A 20,546-nucleotide genomic window follows, 5' to 3' on the forward strand; every position below is an offset into this window, starting at 1 on the left:
TACACAGCTTTATTAAAATGAGGCTGGGTTCTGTGCTGGACTCTGGCTCCATCTGTAGGTCTCACTGCATCATTTCCCTCTGACTTTTATCTCCAGGGATGTCCTGATTGTCTCGTTACCGAGATAGTGAAAGGTCAAGCCTTTGGTCTTCGCAGATAACAGAAATGATACTAGGCTACAGCTGATCTACTATCATATCTATGACGATGGTTTATTGAAGATTGGCGCAGCCACAAAGTCATTTACGGTAACAAAATCATATGAAAAACTGCACGTTCACAGAATAACATTCACCATAGCCTGTAATTGTTTTGGTGATTGGGGAGGACTGGATATTTGGCTGGTCTAAGGTTGTGGCCGCTAGGGGGGCATCGATTAGAATGCAGACAAGATGTTCCTTTTAGGCGTTTTATTTTTATTGGCATAAAGGGGTGTGTGTGGTTCTGAAACAGAGCTACAGACACACATCAGTAACACTCAAAATACAAACATGCCCCTATAACATAAGATAGTTTTTTTGCATTCATTTTTAGGGTGGAATTGTTTTTTAGTGATCGCACTCCCCACCCACGGCCACAGGTGTGCCTACCCTACCTGCCTTTTGGAAATTTCAAACACGGAAGTTTTAGGACTGTCACAAGTGATTTCGCTACTGCACGTATGGCGCGTGCAGTAGCCTGGCCTCCCTGTTTTGTTTCCCTTTAGAAAGGTGAACCGAAATTAATCTGAACCGAAATAAAACTCCTTTGGACTTAAGGAACCAGGATCCAGCGGGAGTCCGAGCCAATGGCATCCGCCGGGCAGATGGACCCGGGCGTGGGAGCGGGTCTCGGGGAAAGCCTGTCGATCCACGGCAGCACAGAGCAGCTCAACTCCTCCGCTGTCAACCGCATCATCATGGAGTTCCTGATGTACTTTGGCAAAGCCATGCTCGTCTTCTACCCCGTGTATCTGACAGGATACCTGGGCCTCAGTATCAGCTGGTTGCTGCTGTGCATGGTGCTGGCCACTTGGTGGAAGAAAAACCGCCAGTGGAAAGACACCCGAATCGGAACCGCCATCGACTTTGTGGACAATGAAACCCATATGGTCAACAAGGAGCTGGCGAGTGCCTTACAAATGGCAACATGGGTATGTACTGTGCTAATATGTGCTAGGCTGACAAATGTCTACTGTTTGTCACCGAGCAGCTTTTGCTGGGGCGATAGGTGAGAACTGCCTTGCTTAAGGGCACTTAAGTTCAGCATCCAGGCAGTGATGGGTCTCAGCAACTTTCCAGTCAAGACTGTGTCTGCTGTTTTTGAAGTCACTGATTTAAAGTTGTTTTTATGGGTCAGTCAAGGAAATACAAGTGCAGTAGGGGAATGTAACGTGTACTCTAGGCTACTGTACTTAAGTACCCATTTTAGGCAGGCTACTTATTTACTTCCAGGTCTTATCTTTTCTTGCTAGGACAACTTTCTACTTTTACTCGTCTACATTTCCTAGAGAACGATACTCGTTACACCACTAGGACTACATTAACCTGACAGCTTTAGTTACCTTACAAATGAAGATTTCTGCACACAAAACACATAAAATAAAAACAATGTTTAATTCTAAATTGAACTAGCCTACCCAACAATATCCAAGTCTGGCTGAAATGATAAGACCATTAAACACAAAACTGCTTTGATCGTTTCCAGTTTATATAATGTTAGGATAGTTCTTTACTTTTAATACTAAGTACATTTTCTTGATGAAACTTACATACTTCAGTAATATTCTCAATCGAGGAGTTATAACAGAGCATTTTTTACAGTGCACACTCCAAGAGAGTGATGTGCCAGAAACTAACTAAAAAGTAATCTATTGTGTATATAACATTCCTCTGAGTGATATTGGAAGAATCCCTCTCAAGATCTCAACCTTCTTCATTCCCATGATGAGTCACTGGTTGATTGGGCGTGGTGGTGTGTAGAGAGACGAAACCTCTTGCAAAATAACAGCACATTTGGCCGGGTTGTATGGGAGGTTCAGCCCGGTTCAGCACCAGTCTGCCTTGTCATGCAAATGAAGTGTAGTGTTTTCAAGGCAACAGAGAGTGTGACATGTCCTACACTAGGACTAGTTTCGGGATGTTTTGTTTATGTGTGCTTGTTTGTGCGTGTCACAAAACAGGTTTTGAACCATACAATGCATGGTTTAATTTTAAAATATGCACATTTCTGTTAAATCAATGGATGTTATTGGACCCCATTTATAGTTTTTTTTATGTGCTCTTGTGAGGTTTGGAAAAGCTTTCCCTTGTTTGCATCTTAGGCAGAAGCCACTGATGGTACTTTATTTGGATAGATGCTCAGTTGCTCTTTTTTAGAACATGATTCCCAACCTCTGGAACAGTCCATTGTTTTGATGCTGCAAAGAAGCTTTGGTAAGCCTTAATAAAAAATACTACTACTACAGAAACATGTGCAGAATATTTCAGAGATGCAGCCACAATCCGTTTTAGGCATTTGATTATTTTCTCATTTGAATCATGTTGACTAATTTAAAGGTCCCATGCCATGGTGTTTTTCGGATGCTTTTCTACAGACCTTAGTGGTCCCCTAATACTGTATGTGAAGTCTCTTTCATATAGACCTTAGTGGTCCCCTAATACTGTATGTGAAGTCTCTTTCATATAGACCTTAGTGGTCCCCTAATACTGTATCTGAAGTCTCTTTTATATAGACCTTAGTGGTCCCCTAATACTGTATGTGAAGTCTCTTTTATATAGACCTTAGTGGTCCCCTAATACTGTATCTGAAGTCTCTTTTATATAGACCTTAGTTGTCCCCTAATACTGTATCTGAAGTCTCTTTCCCAAAATTCAGCCTTGGTGCAGAATTACAGCCACTAGAGCCAGTCCCACAGTGAGGTTTCCTTAGCATGTGTCTTTTCTGAGTTGGTAGCTTTTGAGGTGGAAGCTGGGGATCTGGCCTTGACCAACTGCCACTTTACTTATTTGAAAGCCATGATGTCTCTCTCTCATGTGTGGGCTGAATTCTCTGGAGGAGCAAATCAGGGTAAGGTGAGGTAACATTGCCCCTTATGACCTCATAAGGAGAAAGACTCCAGATCGGCCCATCTGAGCTTTCATTTTCTCAAAGGCAGAGCAGGATACCCAGGGCTCTATTGGCATTTTTTAGCCACTGGGGGACCATAGGCAGGCTGTGAGAATGCATATTCATGTTAAAAACCTCATAAAGTGAAATGTTTTTATGCCATGGGACCTTTAACTCATAAGCTTCTTAGAAGAATTTGCTTGATTAACTACAACGACAACTACAATGGGGTTAACTTTTATATTCTTTCAATTGTCAATGTACATTGGTTTCGATACATGTGAGTGACTTAAAAAATGGTTGGTCAAAAATTAAGGAATTTGCATGAAAGATAATTAATAATTACTGACAGGATTTTTGCCTTGCATCACCACCAACCTGCATGCCACTACTGTATGTTTTCTGGGTATGGGAAAAATAATTTCAAACCCACTTCTAACTTTACTATCATGCTTTTCTTTCTTAAAGGTCCACTTTCCTGAGATTGAGAAAGTTGGCTGGGTTAACAAGGTACAGTATCAAAATAAAGTTATCTTACAACTTTTTGATTTCTTGAACCTGCTAAATGAAGTTGGTGCTTTTGATTTTTGCTTCTGGTTTATGGACCCAGTGCTCAACATCACCAATAGTGCCACCACTATATAGGGCTGATGGCCTGCATTGGAATGCATTCAATGTACACAAAAATGCAAAAATAGTTGGGGTGCACAGGGTGTTAAAGGGATGGTTTGGAGAAGCAGGCAGCAGTACTGACTATATTTAGAAGCTGTTTAGTGCTTTATGAAGCCGTTATCAATGCTCTCTTCAAAGCCACCAGACTCCCTTTGACAGAAGCATTCATTCACATTTTTACCCCACCGAACACAGAAGTTACTGGTTTACCGCTGCCTTGATCAATTAGCTCTTTTTTGATTTAGCTGTTTTCAAAGGGATATTTTGGATTCACCAAAGTCGCACATGACTAGTCTTGCATTGCCAGACCTTCCTCCACAGCGCTGCAGAGGAGGGTCTGACTAGTCCACACAGCAATCTGGTTTATTGGCATTTCTTTAAACCAATCATAATCGTCATGGGTGGCGCTAAGCCCCGAACACAATAACAGCACCTCTGCAAAATAGCCTCAGGAAGGAACCTGTTTTGGTGGAACATGTGTACGTTCAAAAGTTGTTTTAGTCATGCAACAGACAAATTCAGATTGGACAGATCTAGCTAGCTGTCTGGATTTACCCTGCAGAGATCTGAGGAGCAGTTAGCCAAAGTACTCATAAGTTGACCTGGAGGTTAGAATGCCAACACAAAGAAAGTGGAAGGTGACAGACATCCGGCCGAAAAAAAAAGGACATCTGGCTAAATTTCCGGCGGCACCTGAACAATCCTGGAAGTGGAACCTTGTGGATAAAGACTATGAACTAATTGATCAAGGCAGAGGTATACAAGCAACTTCATGTTCCACAAGGTAAAATGACTGTTTTTGTCAAAAGAGGTCTGGTGGTTTTGAACAGAGCCTAGGTGGACACAACGGCTTCAGTTCCCCGCCGGAAAAGGCTGTCTGATGGCAAGATAAAACGGTGAAAATATTCAAAAAATAGGTTTAAAATAAAGGTCATATGTGTCCCTGCTTCCCCGTCAACTAATTGATAGTTTTCTTTTCTGATGAGGTCAACAGCAACAAACGAATGTATCCTTAAAACAGATGTTGACAAAGTTTTAGTAGCCTTAGTTTGATGCATATCACCTTCAAGTGTTCCCTTTATTTAAAAGTACAAGTGCAATTATACGTGCTGTTTGCTTCAGGTGTGGAATCAAGGGGTTTACACATGCTCTGCTTTGTTCTGCTTTGCATCTTCAGGTGTTGGAGCAGGCCTGGCCTTTCTTTGGGATGTACATGGACAAGCTCCTCAGAAATAATATCCAGCCAGCTATCAGGTTCTCCAACCCTGCGCTCAAAATGTTCACTTTTACCAAGATCCACTTCGGAAACGTAGTAAGTTTACATTTGTCCTCCATACTCCATAATTAAAGCCATTTAAATCCTCATGAATATGACTAGGTTCCATCAAATGGTAACCAAATATTTTACTGGCTACATTTTTCATAAAACAAAGCACACCGATGGGATTTAGAGGTAGAACTGACGCAGTCACACATGAGAGTGCAGTGTCTCATTAAAGATGGAAGAGGAGGTCCTTTTTAATTTGTTTCCCAATTTCCAGCCTCTCAAGATCACTGGAATGAGAGCATACACACATGAGGTGGATCAAAGGGAAGTGGTCCTGGACTTGCATATAAGGTTGGTCAGCCACATTCCTCGCGTCATAACTGCTTCTGTCTTGTCATTTGGCGTGGGATGTGTTTTCTGTTCCGAGACTGTGAGCTCTGAACAAGAGCCCTACTAATTTTGCGTCTCACCAGCACTGTTTACTTTGCAGTTATGACGGTGACGTGAACATCAACGCCGTAGTGAAGCCGCCAGTCACAGCTGGTATCAAAGGACTTAAAGTGGGCATCTCATTTTTTTCTGCCTTCTCTGAATTACATTTATCTTTATCGGATGTTTTTTGGAAAAAGGTTAGAGGAACCTGAGGCACTTGAGAGGTTCAAGTTTAAAAAAAGCCTTTTAATATTTTCTTGGCCAAGTCCAAAATTTTGCCAAACCGCATTGGCATGCTTTCATTATTTGGCTAAGAAAATACAAAAGGCTTTTGAACTTCACCCTCTCGAGTGGCTTAGTTTCCTCCAACCTGTGTACACTAGGATCCCCAAACTGAAGAGCTGAGAGGGATACTCTCAACACATCCGAGCAACACTCCATGCCTACTGCATTGTATATGTGTTTAGTGTGTTTAGGCTTGTAAAAACTGTTCTGAATCTTCCAGCTCAGTGGGATGCTGAGAGTCATTTTGCAACCTCTTATTGGTCAAGCACCACTGGTGGGAGGAGTCACCTATTTTTTCATGCGCCGCCCAGTAAGTGATCTATTCATGACCTTGTTGTCCTCAATTAAGCTGTCATTTGCCAAGTTTAAAACTCTAATACATGCTTTCTTTTTCCAAGACCCTAAACATCAACTGGACTGGCACAACCAACCTTTTGGACAGCCCCGCATTCAGGTTAGATTTCCCAAAAAAATGTGTTATAACGACCAACCCCCTGTGTTGGAATCTTATTGATCCCCCTCCCATCTGTCCCCTTCCAGCTCCTTGTCGGAGCAGACCATCATGGACACCATTTCCTCCCTCATGGTGTTGCCCAACCGCATGTGCGTGTCCCTCATTGACCAGATCAAAACTGATGAGATGAGGTTCCCACTCCCTCGAGTATGTAAGATGTACAATCCCTTTTACAGATTAATCTGCTATCACCTGCAGCATCCTCTTGTATTTTAAAACACTGTAGGCCTACATCATTGTACATTTTAGGATACAAGTTCCCTACTAAAAACAAATAAAACTGTTAAAAGTTGGATGTTTAGACAAGTATGGGTTTCTCTTTATCACATTTTTAATATGCAGGGGAGAGCCAGGATAATTGAGACGCAGAACGGATGAAACATTCCAGTTTTCTCCAAGTGCAATGATGATAGACAGATTTCCTTAGTTCAAAACATAGAGCATGTTAACCTCCTTCTATCAGCCAAAGTCTCCCTGTTATTTCCTTTTTTCACGGAGTTGCAGCCGATGAACACGTTTTGATGGTAAACTTCATCAGCGGTTACATTTTTTCTATTACTAATAACTGTTTTTTAATTTAAAGGTTTGACTTCAGGGTTATTCAGTAGATCATCTAGTGTTCTCCACAATCCCAGACTTTCATATTGCATGCTTGTTTGCATGGGAAGCAAAACAGGCTGGAATGGCATATTCACAGCTGTTTCAACTGTCCCCAACCGGGCTGTAACTCCATGGATTTTAAGTAAACGCAAAAATATCTGTATTCATACAATAATTTTTGGAGGTGAGAAATGGAAAAGCAGTTTTAGAAAGATTAAAAATATATTTGGGCCCGCCAGGTAGGGGGAGTTGAGTTTTCCCATGTTATCCTAGGGAGACTGACGGCTGTGGGGGGGGGTATTTGGATGTGCAGTGGTCTAACCCACATAAAAACCTAGTGAAACATGCTATAAATGGAGAAACCTACTGTTCTAGCTATACGAACGGCAGAATCATCTACAGTGCATGATATTAATCAATCAATAACCGCTTCATACACGCTTCACGATGATGACAATGAGTTGTTAACAGACATTCACAAAGACGTGTAGGCCTGATCAATCTATCTAAAATAACACCTTTTGAAAGTGCCATCCATCATATATAGTAAAATATGAAAGTTGTGGGAAGGTTATATGGCTCAAACTGTATGTTTCATTCATCCCCGCATGCCGTTTCCTTTGTCCCGTCCAGGAGGGACAGATGAAACATTACGCACATCCCACTTTTGTTGTAATAATTCCTTTTTTTTTGTTTTGTCCAAAGCTGAAAATGCAACTGCCGAAATTTGACAGATGACACGTGTAGGTTGCTAGTGACAAAATATTAGCTTTCAGTGAGATACGACCTTGTAAATGACGTTTAATTTAAAAAGTGTTTCAACTGTCCCGGCTCTCCCCTAGGTACACCTTTTTCTGTGTGTTTTTCTTTCATGTGAAACTATAAGTTGAATCTCTCCCTGTCGTCTCCTCAGGGTGTGGTGAGGGTCCACTTGCTGGAGGCCAGAGACCTGGTGGCCATGGACACATACATGAGGGGTTTGATAAAAGGCAAATCAGACCCCTATGCAACACTTCGAGTGGGCAACCGGAATTTTAAAAGCAAAACCATCAAAGAGACTTTGAACCCCATTTGGAATGAAGTGTACGAGGTAGAGTAGAAGTAACACACATACCTTGTAACATTCCTGTCAAAGCCTCTGGATGAGCTTAAAATCGATTTTTCTATTCATTTTTTTCTGGGTTTATCCCAAGAAGGTGCAAATTGTCTACTTGGTGATGTGAGAGCACATTAGAGGGTGACAAATTTTGACAAGTGATTGCTGCGGGTGTCCCGCGGTACAGTAGTCAATCTCACAGTAGGTAACAAGACAGAGACGTATAGAGCATTGAAAGCAACAGGAGCGGGCGAGAGAGGGAACATTTGTGAGGCCTTTCTAGGCCTTTCATTCTAGACCTTTAAGATTTCTTTTGGGCATTTTTAAGCCTTTATTGATAGGACAGCTGAAGAAGTGAAAAGGGGGAGAGAGGGAGGAACGACATGCAGCAAAGGGTCTCGGCTCAGAGTTGAACCCTTAACCCTCTGCGTCAAGGAGTAAACCTCTATATACGGGCGTCCGCTCTACCAACTGAGCTATCCAGGCACTGAGCTCTCGCATTTTGTTTACATTCATTACATTCATAAAATTCCTTGCATGTGAAAAGCTAAAGACATAATACTCTCTTTTGCAGATTTAATTAAACAGCTATTTAAATCACTGTTGGCAACTCATTGTTTGAATGCTGAGGTTGTCTCCAGCAGGACACAATTTTCTTGCGTTACTTTTTTGCAGTACTAAATGCACTTTACATGTGTAATGTTCATTATCTAGTTTCTCTTGTCTGTGTGTGATCTGCTAAAGTCTTTCTTTTAAGGTCCCATGGCATGAAATTGTTACTTTATGAGGTTTTTTAATATGAATGAGTCCCTTATATTAAAGCATCCAAAAGGCACCATGTCATGGGACCTTTAAAATGTTAAAATCTCAGTACGTATGCTGAACTGGGCCGAAGATCCAAACATTGACTTTCCCATCTGAAAGACATTTAATGACATTCACCTGTCCTTTATCTGTGTGCAGTTTGTCGCCCATGAAGCCCCAGGGCAAGAGTTGGAGATGGAGCTTTATGATGAGGACACCGATAAAGACGACTTCCTTGGAAGGTAGAAAACTATCTAATAACAGCACACGTATTGTATTCACCTTATTATATAAAGGGTTTCTGAAATATGGAAGATTTTCTAAGCACTACTTACTACCATACGTAGGCATTATACAACCCAAAATATGGCGACTTCATGGTAAATATACAGGACATTAGCTTATACAAACACTTTTTGGAAAAGAAAGCTGTACGCAAATGCTGTGAGGTTTTCACTCACCATCGTTATGATTTTTCATCATCACTTAGTTACAACCTTGATCTGGGAGTGGTGAAGAAGGAGGTAGAAATGGATAAGGTGAGCTTTTATTTCATATTGTGGAAAAACAATATTTAATAATGAATGAATTGCTGTGTGCCAAATAAGTACAGTGTTTTCTCTGCAATAGGAAAAACTCAAAAAAATGTTTGCCGGTGTTGTGCCAAAAAGAGATTGCCGTCTGTGAGAGCGTGTGCATTCTGTTAGAGCTGTCCACAACTTAGTTGGACAACTGCATGTTACTGGATGTATTGACCCTTTTTAAAAGGTATTTTAACAGTTTAAAAGTACGGGATGGGCTATAATCTGTCCGATGTACGCCTTATGAATGATATCATGAATCTCTCGAGGTATAAATAACCTCTTAGTGAAAATGTACAGCCATGCAATGTTTTATGTGTCAATATTATGCTTGTATACCGGGTGGTGCGTGGGCAGCCATATAGCTGAGCTCTCCAGCACAGGTGTAGGTGATTGAGACTGGACGAGCATACAGTTCTTGAACGCATTGTGTCAAGGAGAATTTACCTGTTTCTTTATTGAAATAATTTAGTGCACGCGTCCAACTAGCTGTCCCCTAGTCTTGCAATCCCACGGAGACTTTAAGTGTTTAAAAGTCACCAACATCAAGGCAGTGGTAGACCAGCAACTCCCTGCGATGTAAAATTATCGTTTTTTATTAAAGGGAGTCCCAAAGGGAGAAAATGGATCGAAGGCTCTGGTTTATTGGCAGTTCTTTAAACCAATCACAATTGTCTTGGGTGGCGCTAATGCCCGGAAATAATGTTGGTGCCTCTGCAAAATAGCTTTGGCAGGTTTTATTTTGGTGGAACATGTGTACGGTTATTAGTTGTTTTAGTTGGGCAACAGAAAACTCAGATTGGACAGATAGTCTTGCTAGCTGTCTGGATTTACCCTGCAGAGATCTGAGGAGCAGTTAGCCAAAGTCTTTATGAGTTGACCCGGAGGTTAGAATTCCAACACAAAGAAAGTTGAAAGCGAGGGACATCCAGTCTAAATTGGTAAAATCCGGCGGAACTTCTGGCGGCAGTGGAGCAATCCTGGAAGTGTAGCGTCGTGGATATAGACTACCAACAGTAGGGGCTGCAATAACTTTTTGACAAGTGGGAAAAAGGACTGGATTGGTTAGAATCCAGAGCACAGGGGGCTCCTGCAGCCAGCAATCTTTTTTGGCGGACGACCGATTCCCGGCACAATACCGGCACTAAAGGAGATTGCGGTACAGTTTCCTACTAACCATTTTCACTGTTTTCTGTTTGAATGCCGTCTTCGTGTGAATGTCATGTTGAGTAATCTCTCTCGCTGTTGCAGTGGTTTACTCTGGAAGGGATCCAGAAGGGAGAAGTTCATCTCAAGCTCCAGTGGTTTTCCCTTAAGTGTGACCCCAGCCTGCTGAGGGAGGTAGCTTCATTGTTTCTTACATTTATTCCATCAGAATTATCATTAATATTTATATTCACTATGACTAAGCTGTTATTCTACCTGTCAATCCTCTGGCCACAAGGGTGCCTACGGCCCAATCCCAAAGCGAGCACTGATGAGTAAAGACTCACAGACTCAATTGATCTCAGGTGCGAAGTGAGTTAGTGTGTAAGGCCACATGGGCTCAAATAGACATGAATGGGATTGGAACACTTCACAAGGTCACATGTTACCTTGGCGATGTTTAATAACAAAGATGTTGCTGACACTTGGTGGTTGGGGTATTTTTTAGTGCTGTCAAATGATTAACATTTTTAATCGCGGTTAATCACACGTTTTCATTATAATAAATGTCCCTTGACTTAAATTTGTCCCATTATTATTTTTTTTCTTCATTTTAATGATCTTATTAACATGGAAGAGTGGATTGACTTGCTTTGTGCAAATATTTTTTTTTTTTTAAACAACATTGGCATATAGCCTACTGTAGTGGTTAATTTCACACGTAGCATTCTCACTTGGAGCCAATAATCTGTCACACAGTGTAACACTGTCCATCAATAAAAGAGTGAAAAAAATACTTTAATCGGGGGGGAGAATTCCCATCAGCTGTGTGCTTGGCCATCAAGTGGTATTTCAGACTGGACGTGCTGCGATTAAAGCTCAGTTCACAACAAAAAAACACACAGATCACTTTGGTCTTGTCAATGGAACCATTTGGCAACTTTTAAAAAGCAAACTTTCCATTCAGATTCTTATTGGCGTCGATTTTGGCGTCTCAGGCTCGCCATCCACTCAAAACGTAACGTTACTACTCTTTGGCCGGCTCGCAAGCCCAAACGGTGTGCCTGTTTTGTTTCTGGTCTAGCTAGATCAAGTGTTGTATTTTTCAAACTTTACAAGTTGCTGAGACAGCATGTGAAAAAAACTACAAAGTTTGCCAGGCCAAAAAGAAAGTCAATTTTGCGGTAAAAAAAATTGACGCCTTTTTAAAGCACTATAGCATTTTAATTTTAAGTTTGTTCCACACGGCCAAGGCACAGGAGATGGCTGGCTTATTTAACATTTTTGAAACTCTTGTTTTACAAGCTGGACAACAGGTCCGATCTGTGGAACATGTTGTGCTGTTTACCTTTTGTAATTTCCAGATTTCCCAATGGTCTCTGCGGTACTAACGTCACAACGCTTTCAACTGTGGGTAATTCCCTTTGGTGACATCTGCGTCGATGCAGACTCACGGAAAGGGCTCAGTTAGTGTGTGCTCAAACCCTCACGCCCTTTGTTATTCAACATTAGGACAACCCTAAGCCCTTACGAATTTTGCGAGAACGAGCACCAAAGTCTGTAAGTCTGTGAGTCCGGACTTTGGGATTGGGCCTATCTTACCTGTAGGTTGACCCTGTGATCAACTTACTTGAGTTATTGGGCCAGCAGTCAGTCAGTGGTGTACATCATGTTTTGCTCTCTTCCAGTCTACAGACGGCCTTGCTTGTGCCATGCTCGCAGTGTATCTGGACAATTGCTCAAACCTACCAGTAAGTGGCTTCTAAAGGGGACGGGTGTTAAGAACAGATGATCATATTGTTGCTAAATCCTTGACAGTTTGTGAATTTGACTATAAAAAATCAGTGCCTTGAAAGTTTTTGAAAATAGACATAAATAGATATGGGATCATTGAAAGTGCTTGGCTTTATATATTTTGTGTAGGAATATAATTTAAGTTATTTTGAATTTTTATTTGAATGGTAATAAATAGGCTAAGTTCTGCTGTCTGCACACGTGTCTCGTGCTGGTGCCACATTGTTTCCTTGAATTTGATGTTTAAGAAGGTGTGAGAACCCTGATTGATGAAACATGGATAAATGGAGAAAATGTGCTGATGTGTACTCTTGTGTTTGTCTCTAGAAAAACCTCAGCGAGATCTCGGAGCTTCAGAAACCCGGGAAGCCTCCGAAGGAAGCTCGGGTAAGCTGCTTTGCCTTTCCAGTAGTAGCAAGAGAAAGTGTTCAAGAAAGAACATGGCGGTAACGTAGAGACCCCAGACCCAAAGGCCTCATTTTCATTGTATGTAGTTAGTAGTTTTGTTTGTAGTTTTTTGGTGAATAATAACCGCTAAAGTACAATAGGTAATTTTTGCCCTTGAGAAGGAAGATAAATGCTTATAAAACATACCAAAGACAAAAGATACACGTCATACTTGTACAATAAAGATAAACATCAGGCATGTATGTATAAATAACTAAAATGTAATCTAATTGAAAACATGCTTCCTTATTGTTGCAAATAGAAAAAAATACTTAAAAAAAATGTTCAATGTCATAGGAACCAGTCCACTAATGGTCAAATTGCATTAGTCATGTAGTGGTTTTACTGTATGTAAGTGGTTCTTACTAATAAATCAAATCGGTTTTGATAGGGGGGTGATTACATTTTTTTTTAAATTTAATAACACCAGCATAATGAATGCCAGGAGACACATACTGTTCCTCAAATGTTAGCCTGTACTTGATTTGAAATACATATATTAATCCAGTGCTGTTTGATATGCAGAAGCCCAAACCTTCTTCCATCCTAACCTGTTCGTACAAATGTTTTATCGCTGGACACTCCCCATATAGTGTGAAAGAGAGGCACTTGTAGTTTCACATATCTCTTTTAGTTAAGCCTTTTAATTTCTTAGCTAGCCCAGTCTAAATAGACTGCATTGAATGCTTGAGGCCTTTTATGTTAGGGGTTTTCGAACAGTTTAATGTTCTTTTCTGAGCCAAATAAAAAGCAAATGTATATTGTTAAAGGTTAAATCAGGCAGATATCTATCATTTTATTTTACTTTAGTGCCTTACAATTGACAGTCTTTTGGTATTTTGATGTCAGCCATAAGCCTTAGTCAGGTCACGTTCTCTGGTAGTGCTCCCGTGTACCTGTCCCAGTGTGGAGCTGGTATTTCCTGTTTGTCTGGTGCATGCCTGTCATTTTATATGGGTGTGTTGTTACCATCTGGTCTCCATGTTGCTAGGTTTCTTCCTTTTAACCTGAGGTTTGTTCAAGATGATTTACCCAACATAAAGAAACACGCAGTGTTGATAACTTAGTAAATATTTTTGTGGTGAGGACTTAGTGTTGTAAATTAAAAAATCACCATATCTTTACCCATTTGACCCCTTTGTAAATCTAATGTATAGGCTGATGTCTTTCTTTAGGATTTTAAGATTTCTTCATAGGATAAATCAATAAATGCCATTGAGGTCACATATTACAGTTTCTGTGATAAACATTTGACCCACTCAAACTTATGCCTATGATATAACCCCATCTATCTGATAATCGAGGCAATTGTAACATTATTATAACAAAGTTTTAGGGCACTTTTTGACCTGGACCTGTTATTCCATCTCAATACAGGGTCCCCTGACTTGAACTGTCAGTTGCAGTCCCTAAATGCCCTCTGCTGGTCATTGTGTGGCAATACAGTTGAGGGAAGTGTGTCAGGCAAAACTGAATTCTTAAGTTTAGATTTAAATATCCTGACCTGTAGTACATGATTCATATCAAACATAGTTAAGGAAAACTAAAATGGCAGCCTTGTCTTAAGTCAGGGTGGGTTATTCCTTTCCAAAAGATTCTGAAGAAGAGCCAATAATTCTAACGGTTGTGATGTGGTTGTAACATTTACCCAGTAAGTGCCTAAAGTACAGTAAGTACAGTCAGTGGAAGTGGACTGTCTCAGTAATAATAAAGGTTTAGTTCTTTGTTTTATTGCCAGCGTAAACATCTGTTTTACACAGAGATGGGAACTGTACTCAAGTACTTTTTTCATTTTTACAAAATTGGCTCGTTACTTCAGTTTTAAATAATTCCAGTGAAGCTACCGTTATTATTTTTTGCGTCATCAATACAGAATTCAATCTGATTGGATGGGAGTTTACGTTGCACGGGACGCACCACTGCAATTTTTGTTGTAAGTCTTAATGTATGGGGAACTTCTTAATTGTTTATTTAGTAATTCATATTTTATTCTTTATTTTTTTTTCAGAAGCTGTATCTGAGCACACACACACACACACACACACACACACACACACACACACACACGTAGATTCCTTTAAATTAAAAGAGAAACTAGATTCACAACTGAATTCATATCTGGCTACTCAGTCTGACTCTTATTGACCCTGCGTCCCAGTCTCTTTTACAGTAATCATAGTTCATGTGATGTTTTAGGCCTATTGGCAGACATCCATATACAATGCAGTCAATGGCATATTAAAAGACTTTTTTCCATGTCCACTAACGTTTTTCAGTGTGCACTCTAGTGACGTGTGTGCGGTCCAGGTAGCTTTGCACAAAAAATGGTTGTCATTCGCAAGGCTACTTTTATACTTTAAGTAACTTTATATAACTTTTTTAAGCCTGTACTTTGTTACTCTTACTTGAGTTAATACGTTTAAATCAGTACTTTTTCAACACATGTATCTTTACTTCTTCTTGAGTACGAGAAGTGAGTACTTTTGCCATCTGTGGTTGTACGCTACGTGTCCCAGATGGTGTGGTGTGTCTTTAGTGTATTAGGGAGTGGAATGTATTACCTGCCCAACCTGGAGTGCAACAGGCTGCTTGTAGACAACTCCCAGTGTTAGTTGGTGAGCTGGTAGCTGGCGGCCTATTGTAATAAGTGAAAGCAGAATTTCAACGGCCAAATTGTGTCATATGGGAAACAAACCCTGAAGGCTGTTAAGATATTAAGTGTCAAGTAGCTGCAAATATGTTGTTGATATGGTGAGTCAGTCTGGCCTATCTGTAGTTGCTTGCTAATATTGCTCATTGTTCCTGAGTTTTAGTTTTTGTGTATGAAAACATCTTGTCATGTTTCCTTTGTTTCCAGCCCATTAAAAAGCGAACCAACTTGCCGAACTCCTTTGTGGAAATGTCCGTTGATAAGGACATTAAGAAAAGCAAGGTATGGCTCTCACTTTACCGCATTAGAACACCATTTTCTCTTTGAAGGGGAACGGCGACTAAATGAAGAATTCCAATGTGTCATTTTGTTTGCCTGGGACAGTTCAATCATTATTTTTGAACGAGAGCTACTTTCTCTTTAAAGCCAGAAACCAGAGAATTAAGTCTCCAACCTATGATGTCATCAGGTATGAAGCGGCTTCATAGACAAAGATTGGGAAACTGACTTTGTTTTCTTGTTTTTTCTACCCATAGTGTTCTCAGTTCAGAAACAGAACATGTACCCATACACTCCGATCATACCACTGCCAGCTATAACCTCTTCATTAATTGCCTGTGGAACAGTTTCACCAATTTATTCTTGATGAAATCACAAATTTGAGTTTTAGCACTCTAGTTTTTTGGCTTTGGGAGAGAGGTCACATTTACTGATATGTTTGGACTGTCTAAAACCATAGGAGTAACATGTATGTATTTTTTTTAATAATACATTATTAGATTAGATTAATACAACACTGCACAAGAAGGCAGACCGCTGTCAAACTGAAAAGCAATGAAAGCATTCTGCTGTAGTTATTACTTACTGTCTTCTCTTTTCACAGCCCGCGTATGCATCGAAAGACCCGGTGTGGGAGGAGGGCTTCACCTTCTTTGTGCATAATGTCAAAACACAGCAGCTCATAGTTCAGGTATGTCATTTCATGTTACACACTAACCATACAGATGGTTTGTCCCACATTAGTCTGTTTTGATTTGCAAATTGGCAAATGCTACAATATGTAGCTGGACAGTGATCCGACCTCCAAGACTAGTCTATATTTGTATTTATCCCTATGAAACTATGTTCGTCAATATGTGTTCCACTGACAACAGACAGCTACCTTATCATTGCATCACAATAGAACCTAAAAACAAGGAAACCATGAAACAATGTTGCAAATGTTGTAAAAGTAGACCCTTTTTGCGGGTGGCAGTAGCTCAGACTGTAGGGAGTTGGGTTGGGAGCTAGAGGGTTGTCGGTTCAAGTCCCCGTATGGACCAAAGTACGGAGTGTGGATTGGTAGGTGGAGAGATGCTGTTTCTCCTCCTGGGCACCGTACACCCCCCCCCCCACTCAGGGCACTGGCCACTCACTCTGACCTCTCTCCATTTGTGCATATAGGTCCTGAGTGTGTGTGTAATTCAGACCTGTGTGTAGTGATTACCATCAAAACAGAGTGTAAATTGTAATTTCTCCACTGGGGATCAATAAACTGAATAAATTAAATTATTATTATAACATTTTCAGTCCCTCAAATATATACATTAAATATAAATAGCAAATATAAAACCTTTTTCCAATCACTGCTTGAATAGTTTTCTTTGTGATCTCGGGCTCCAGGTCAAAGAGTTGGAGAAGAAGACTACGCTCGGTGTTCTCCACTTGCCCCTGGAACGCCTCCTCAACATCTCCGACATGACCATAGACCAGCGGCTCCCGCTGGAGCGCTCCGGAGTGAACAGCCATATCAAGCTGAAAGCCACTCTCAGGGTGAGTACACGTTGGAGGGCAAACACACACGTGTAGTACGTACAGTACACACTCTCATAATACACAGAATGATCAAGTACATCACACATTCCATATAAAGATCCAGTTTTATACCAAAACATCATTCAGCTGCTTTAACCAACACCTGGATCATGAGAACTTTCAATTAGGGGTGTGATGATACCATTCATCTGGATCGGTATTTATCGCTTCGATCTTCAACTATCCAATATAATCCATACCAAGTGAAAATATCAAGACATATTGTCATTTTTTTAAGATGCTCCTTTATTTAGAAATTCCCACTTTATTGTTATTCTTCTTGACTTTACTTTAAACGTCTGGGAAAGCTTAGAAGAAAAATTGTCAAACCAGCTGCATTTTTAAATGTAAATGATTGTATTAAATGGACATTTGTATTGTCACATATTGGTCGCAGGCCCCTGAATGGAATTGAAATTGTATCGTGGTAGAGTTTGTGATATCAGTAAATAATATATAGTCCTAAAATGTATATAAACGCGTATTGAGATAAAACAATTTACACCCCTACTTTCAAATGAGTTCCATTACTGTACATTGATGTGTTTACATTGTGTCACTGACATTAGCCATGTCCTTTATCCCATAACAGATTCTTGCTGTGGAAAAGCCTCTACCCAAGGTTACCGTCAATCCTCCTCGACAAGACAAACAACAAACACCCCAGACCAACAAAGGAGCTGGCGCTCCTGTATCCACTCCCTCTGCCACTACATCCTCCTCCTCAGCACTTCCCAACAAAACCAACCCCCCTGCCCAAACCTCATCTCCGGCCTCGGCAGCTCAGACCCAGAACGGCTCTAATGAAACCGGGCAGTCCCCTTCCTCCACGTCACACATGCGTCGGGACGACTCCCAGAACCTGCTGTCAGAGAATTCCCTCGCTTCCTCGGCAAACATGCGTCGTTATGACTCCCAGAGCCTGCTGTCAGAGAATTCCCTCGCTTCCCCGGCAAACATGCGTCGGTATGACTCCCACAGTATGCTGTCGGAGAACTCCATCGCTTCGTCGCGTTTCGACCTTTCAGAAGGGGCCACGTACCCAGAGTGAGTCTATAGCCTTGTTTTGTTTCTACATGTCTTTTTTAGATCTATAGTGTCATTTCTGATATTGTGAACTAAACTATATGGATTTATGCAAGGGTTAAGTAATAAAAGTGACATTGACAAATGTTTTCTGTTACTACAGGGCCATCAGGAACCACCAGGGTTCATTTGGGGAGATCCAGCTGAATGTACGCTATGCCGCACTGAGGAAAAAACTCGTCGTCTTGGTTATTTCTTGCAGGTACAACGTAGAGGTCAATCCTCACTATTGTTACCCTAACAGCAGTACTAATATTGTACTGTACATTTTTACCTATGCTGATGTGGTGTTTTATTTTGCTCTGGTCTCAAAACACGGAGGCAAAGTACTACAGTTGAAAATTAGCGCGCTGGCTATCACTGGCACATTTAGAGAGAAAATAAATAAAATAAATGAAATGAAATACTGACCAGGAATATTCCTATGAGCTTAGCTCTGAACACATTTGTAGATTCCACAACAAGAGCTATGATTGGGCCCAAAAAACCAGGCCCGCCTGACCTTCCATGACGCCCTATAGTTTCTGTCAAAGCCCAACTCGAGCCAAAACCACAGCAGCAGTTTTTTGCCCAAGCCAAAAAAAAATGTTATGTAATATAAAACTGAAAATCTTTTCTGTACAGTAACGGATATCTGTGACATGATCTCTGACATGCCCAAATACTGCCATATTAGAGATTTAATTACATTTGGTTATACATAGTGGTACACAGCCCATACAATATTCATTGAATTATACAGACTATGAGAACTATTCAAAAATAAAAATAAAAAAACACACGGAATGTGCGCGTATCTGACCCAATTTTAAACCCAGGGGAATCTTAGTAAAATTAAATTACAGCCCAGTCCGGCCGGAGAATCAAAGCTCTACTCTTTCTCACATTTCAGTATCTGATAGATATCATAAAAAAAAAAAAAAACTTTTAACAGGTTGTTTGTTGAAATACTTTGCCTAGTGTACTTTGCTATGGATATACAGTGTTCAGAATAATAGCAGCGTTTTAAAAAAAAGTGAATAATGCTCAAAATCCTTGAGAACAACAATGCATTGGGAACACTGCACTTTGTATTCCAAATCAAAACATGACCAAAACTGATAAAGTTTGTGTTGTACCTTTACAGAAAGTGAAGAAAAGGGAATATTAGGCTGCTCAAATGCATTGCTGGGTTTTGCCTCAGAAACAGCATTTATGATGCCCCCCCCATAAGTTTTCTATGTGATTGAGGTGCAGGGATTGGGTTGGCCACTCCATAACATCAATCTGGTTCATCTGGGACCAAGACTTACCAAGACGCTTACTGGTGTGTTTTGGGTCATCGTCTTGTTAAAAGACCCATTTCAAAGGCATTTCCTCTTCAGCATAAGGCAACATGACCTCTTTAAGTATTTCAATGTAATGAAACCGATCCATGATTGCTGGTATGCGATAAATTGGCCCAACACCACAGTATGAGAAATATCCCCATAACATGGTTTTGCACCCCCATGCTTAACTGTCTTCACAGTGTACTGTGGCTTGAATTCAGTGCATGGGGGTTGTCGGACAAACTGTCTTTGGATGCCATTTCAAGGCATTTGAAATCATTTTGGCTGAGCAGACTATCATTTTCTGCACTTCTTTACATGTTTTCCTCTCTCCAGTCAGCTTTTTAATCAAAGTCTGCTTTTTTCTCAGAGCCATGTCTAGAATAACCCAATTTGAGTACTTCAGTATGAAACACACTATAACCAGCATGCACAGCATTTGCTTCCTTCCTTCATTAAAAATCGGCCATAACTGACACCTGTTTCTTCACAGAATCAATCGCCTAACTAGTTGAACACAACACTGCTATTATTTTGAACATGCCCCTTTCATTTACAGATTCAGTTACACAGAATAAGCAGCATGCATGTCATGACTGTTGGGTCTGTTGGTTTTCTATGAGTCTACAACACTTACTAGCAAATTACTTGCCATGTAGAAATATCACTTATACCGAAACATGTGATTTACGAGGTTAGTGATGTTACTGCTATTATTTTGAACACAACAGTATGCCACCATCAAGAGATCAGTTTTGTTTTTGCCTATTATGAAGAGAAAATCAACTGAGAATAATTTCTTTTTCACTTCTCAGCGGAACACTACCCACAGTTTTGTTTTGAGAATACTACAGTGGGTACGGAAAGTATTCAGACCCCTTTAAATTTTTCACTCTTTGTTTCATTGCAGCCATTTTCCAAA

General features: G+C 40.5%; 1 protein-coding gene across 2 annotated transcripts; it reads left to right on the plus strand.

The window, feature by feature from the left end:
* Positions 1–575: 575 nt before the first annotated feature.
* Positions 576–19,071, plus strand: esyt3 (extended synaptotagmin-like protein 3). Of its 2 annotated transcripts, XM_034886133.1 has the most exons (20): positions 787–1,131; positions 3,555–3,596; positions 4,936–5,070; positions 5,300–5,376; positions 5,516–5,585; positions 5,963–6,052; positions 6,141–6,196; positions 6,283–6,403; positions 7,770–7,946; positions 8,916–8,998; positions 9,247–9,295; positions 10,589–10,678; positions 12,172–12,234; positions 12,605–12,664; positions 15,582–15,656; positions 16,258–16,344; positions 17,037–17,186; positions 17,821–18,075; positions 18,136–18,275; positions 18,418–19,071. In XM_034886133.1, the coding sequence occupies exons 1-20, from the start codon at positions 787–789 to the stop codon at positions 18,722–18,724; spliced, it is 2,472 nt and encodes an 823-aa protein (XP_034742024.1). In that variant the 3' UTR covers positions 18,725–19,071. The 2 variants fall into 2 exon arrangements, with proteins under 2 accessions (XP_034742023.1, XP_034742024.1); XM_034886132.1 differs by having other exon boundaries at positions 576–1,131; positions 17,821–18,275.
* The last annotated feature ends 1,475 nt before the right edge of the window (positions 19,072–20,546 follow it).

Source organism: Etheostoma cragini, chromosome 11 (assembly GCF_013103735.1).
Source record: "Etheostoma cragini isolate CJK2018 chromosome 11, CSU_Ecrag_1.0, whole genome shotgun sequence".
Taxonomy (NCBI): Eukaryota; Metazoa; Chordata; class Actinopteri; order Perciformes; family Percidae; genus Etheostoma; species Etheostoma cragini.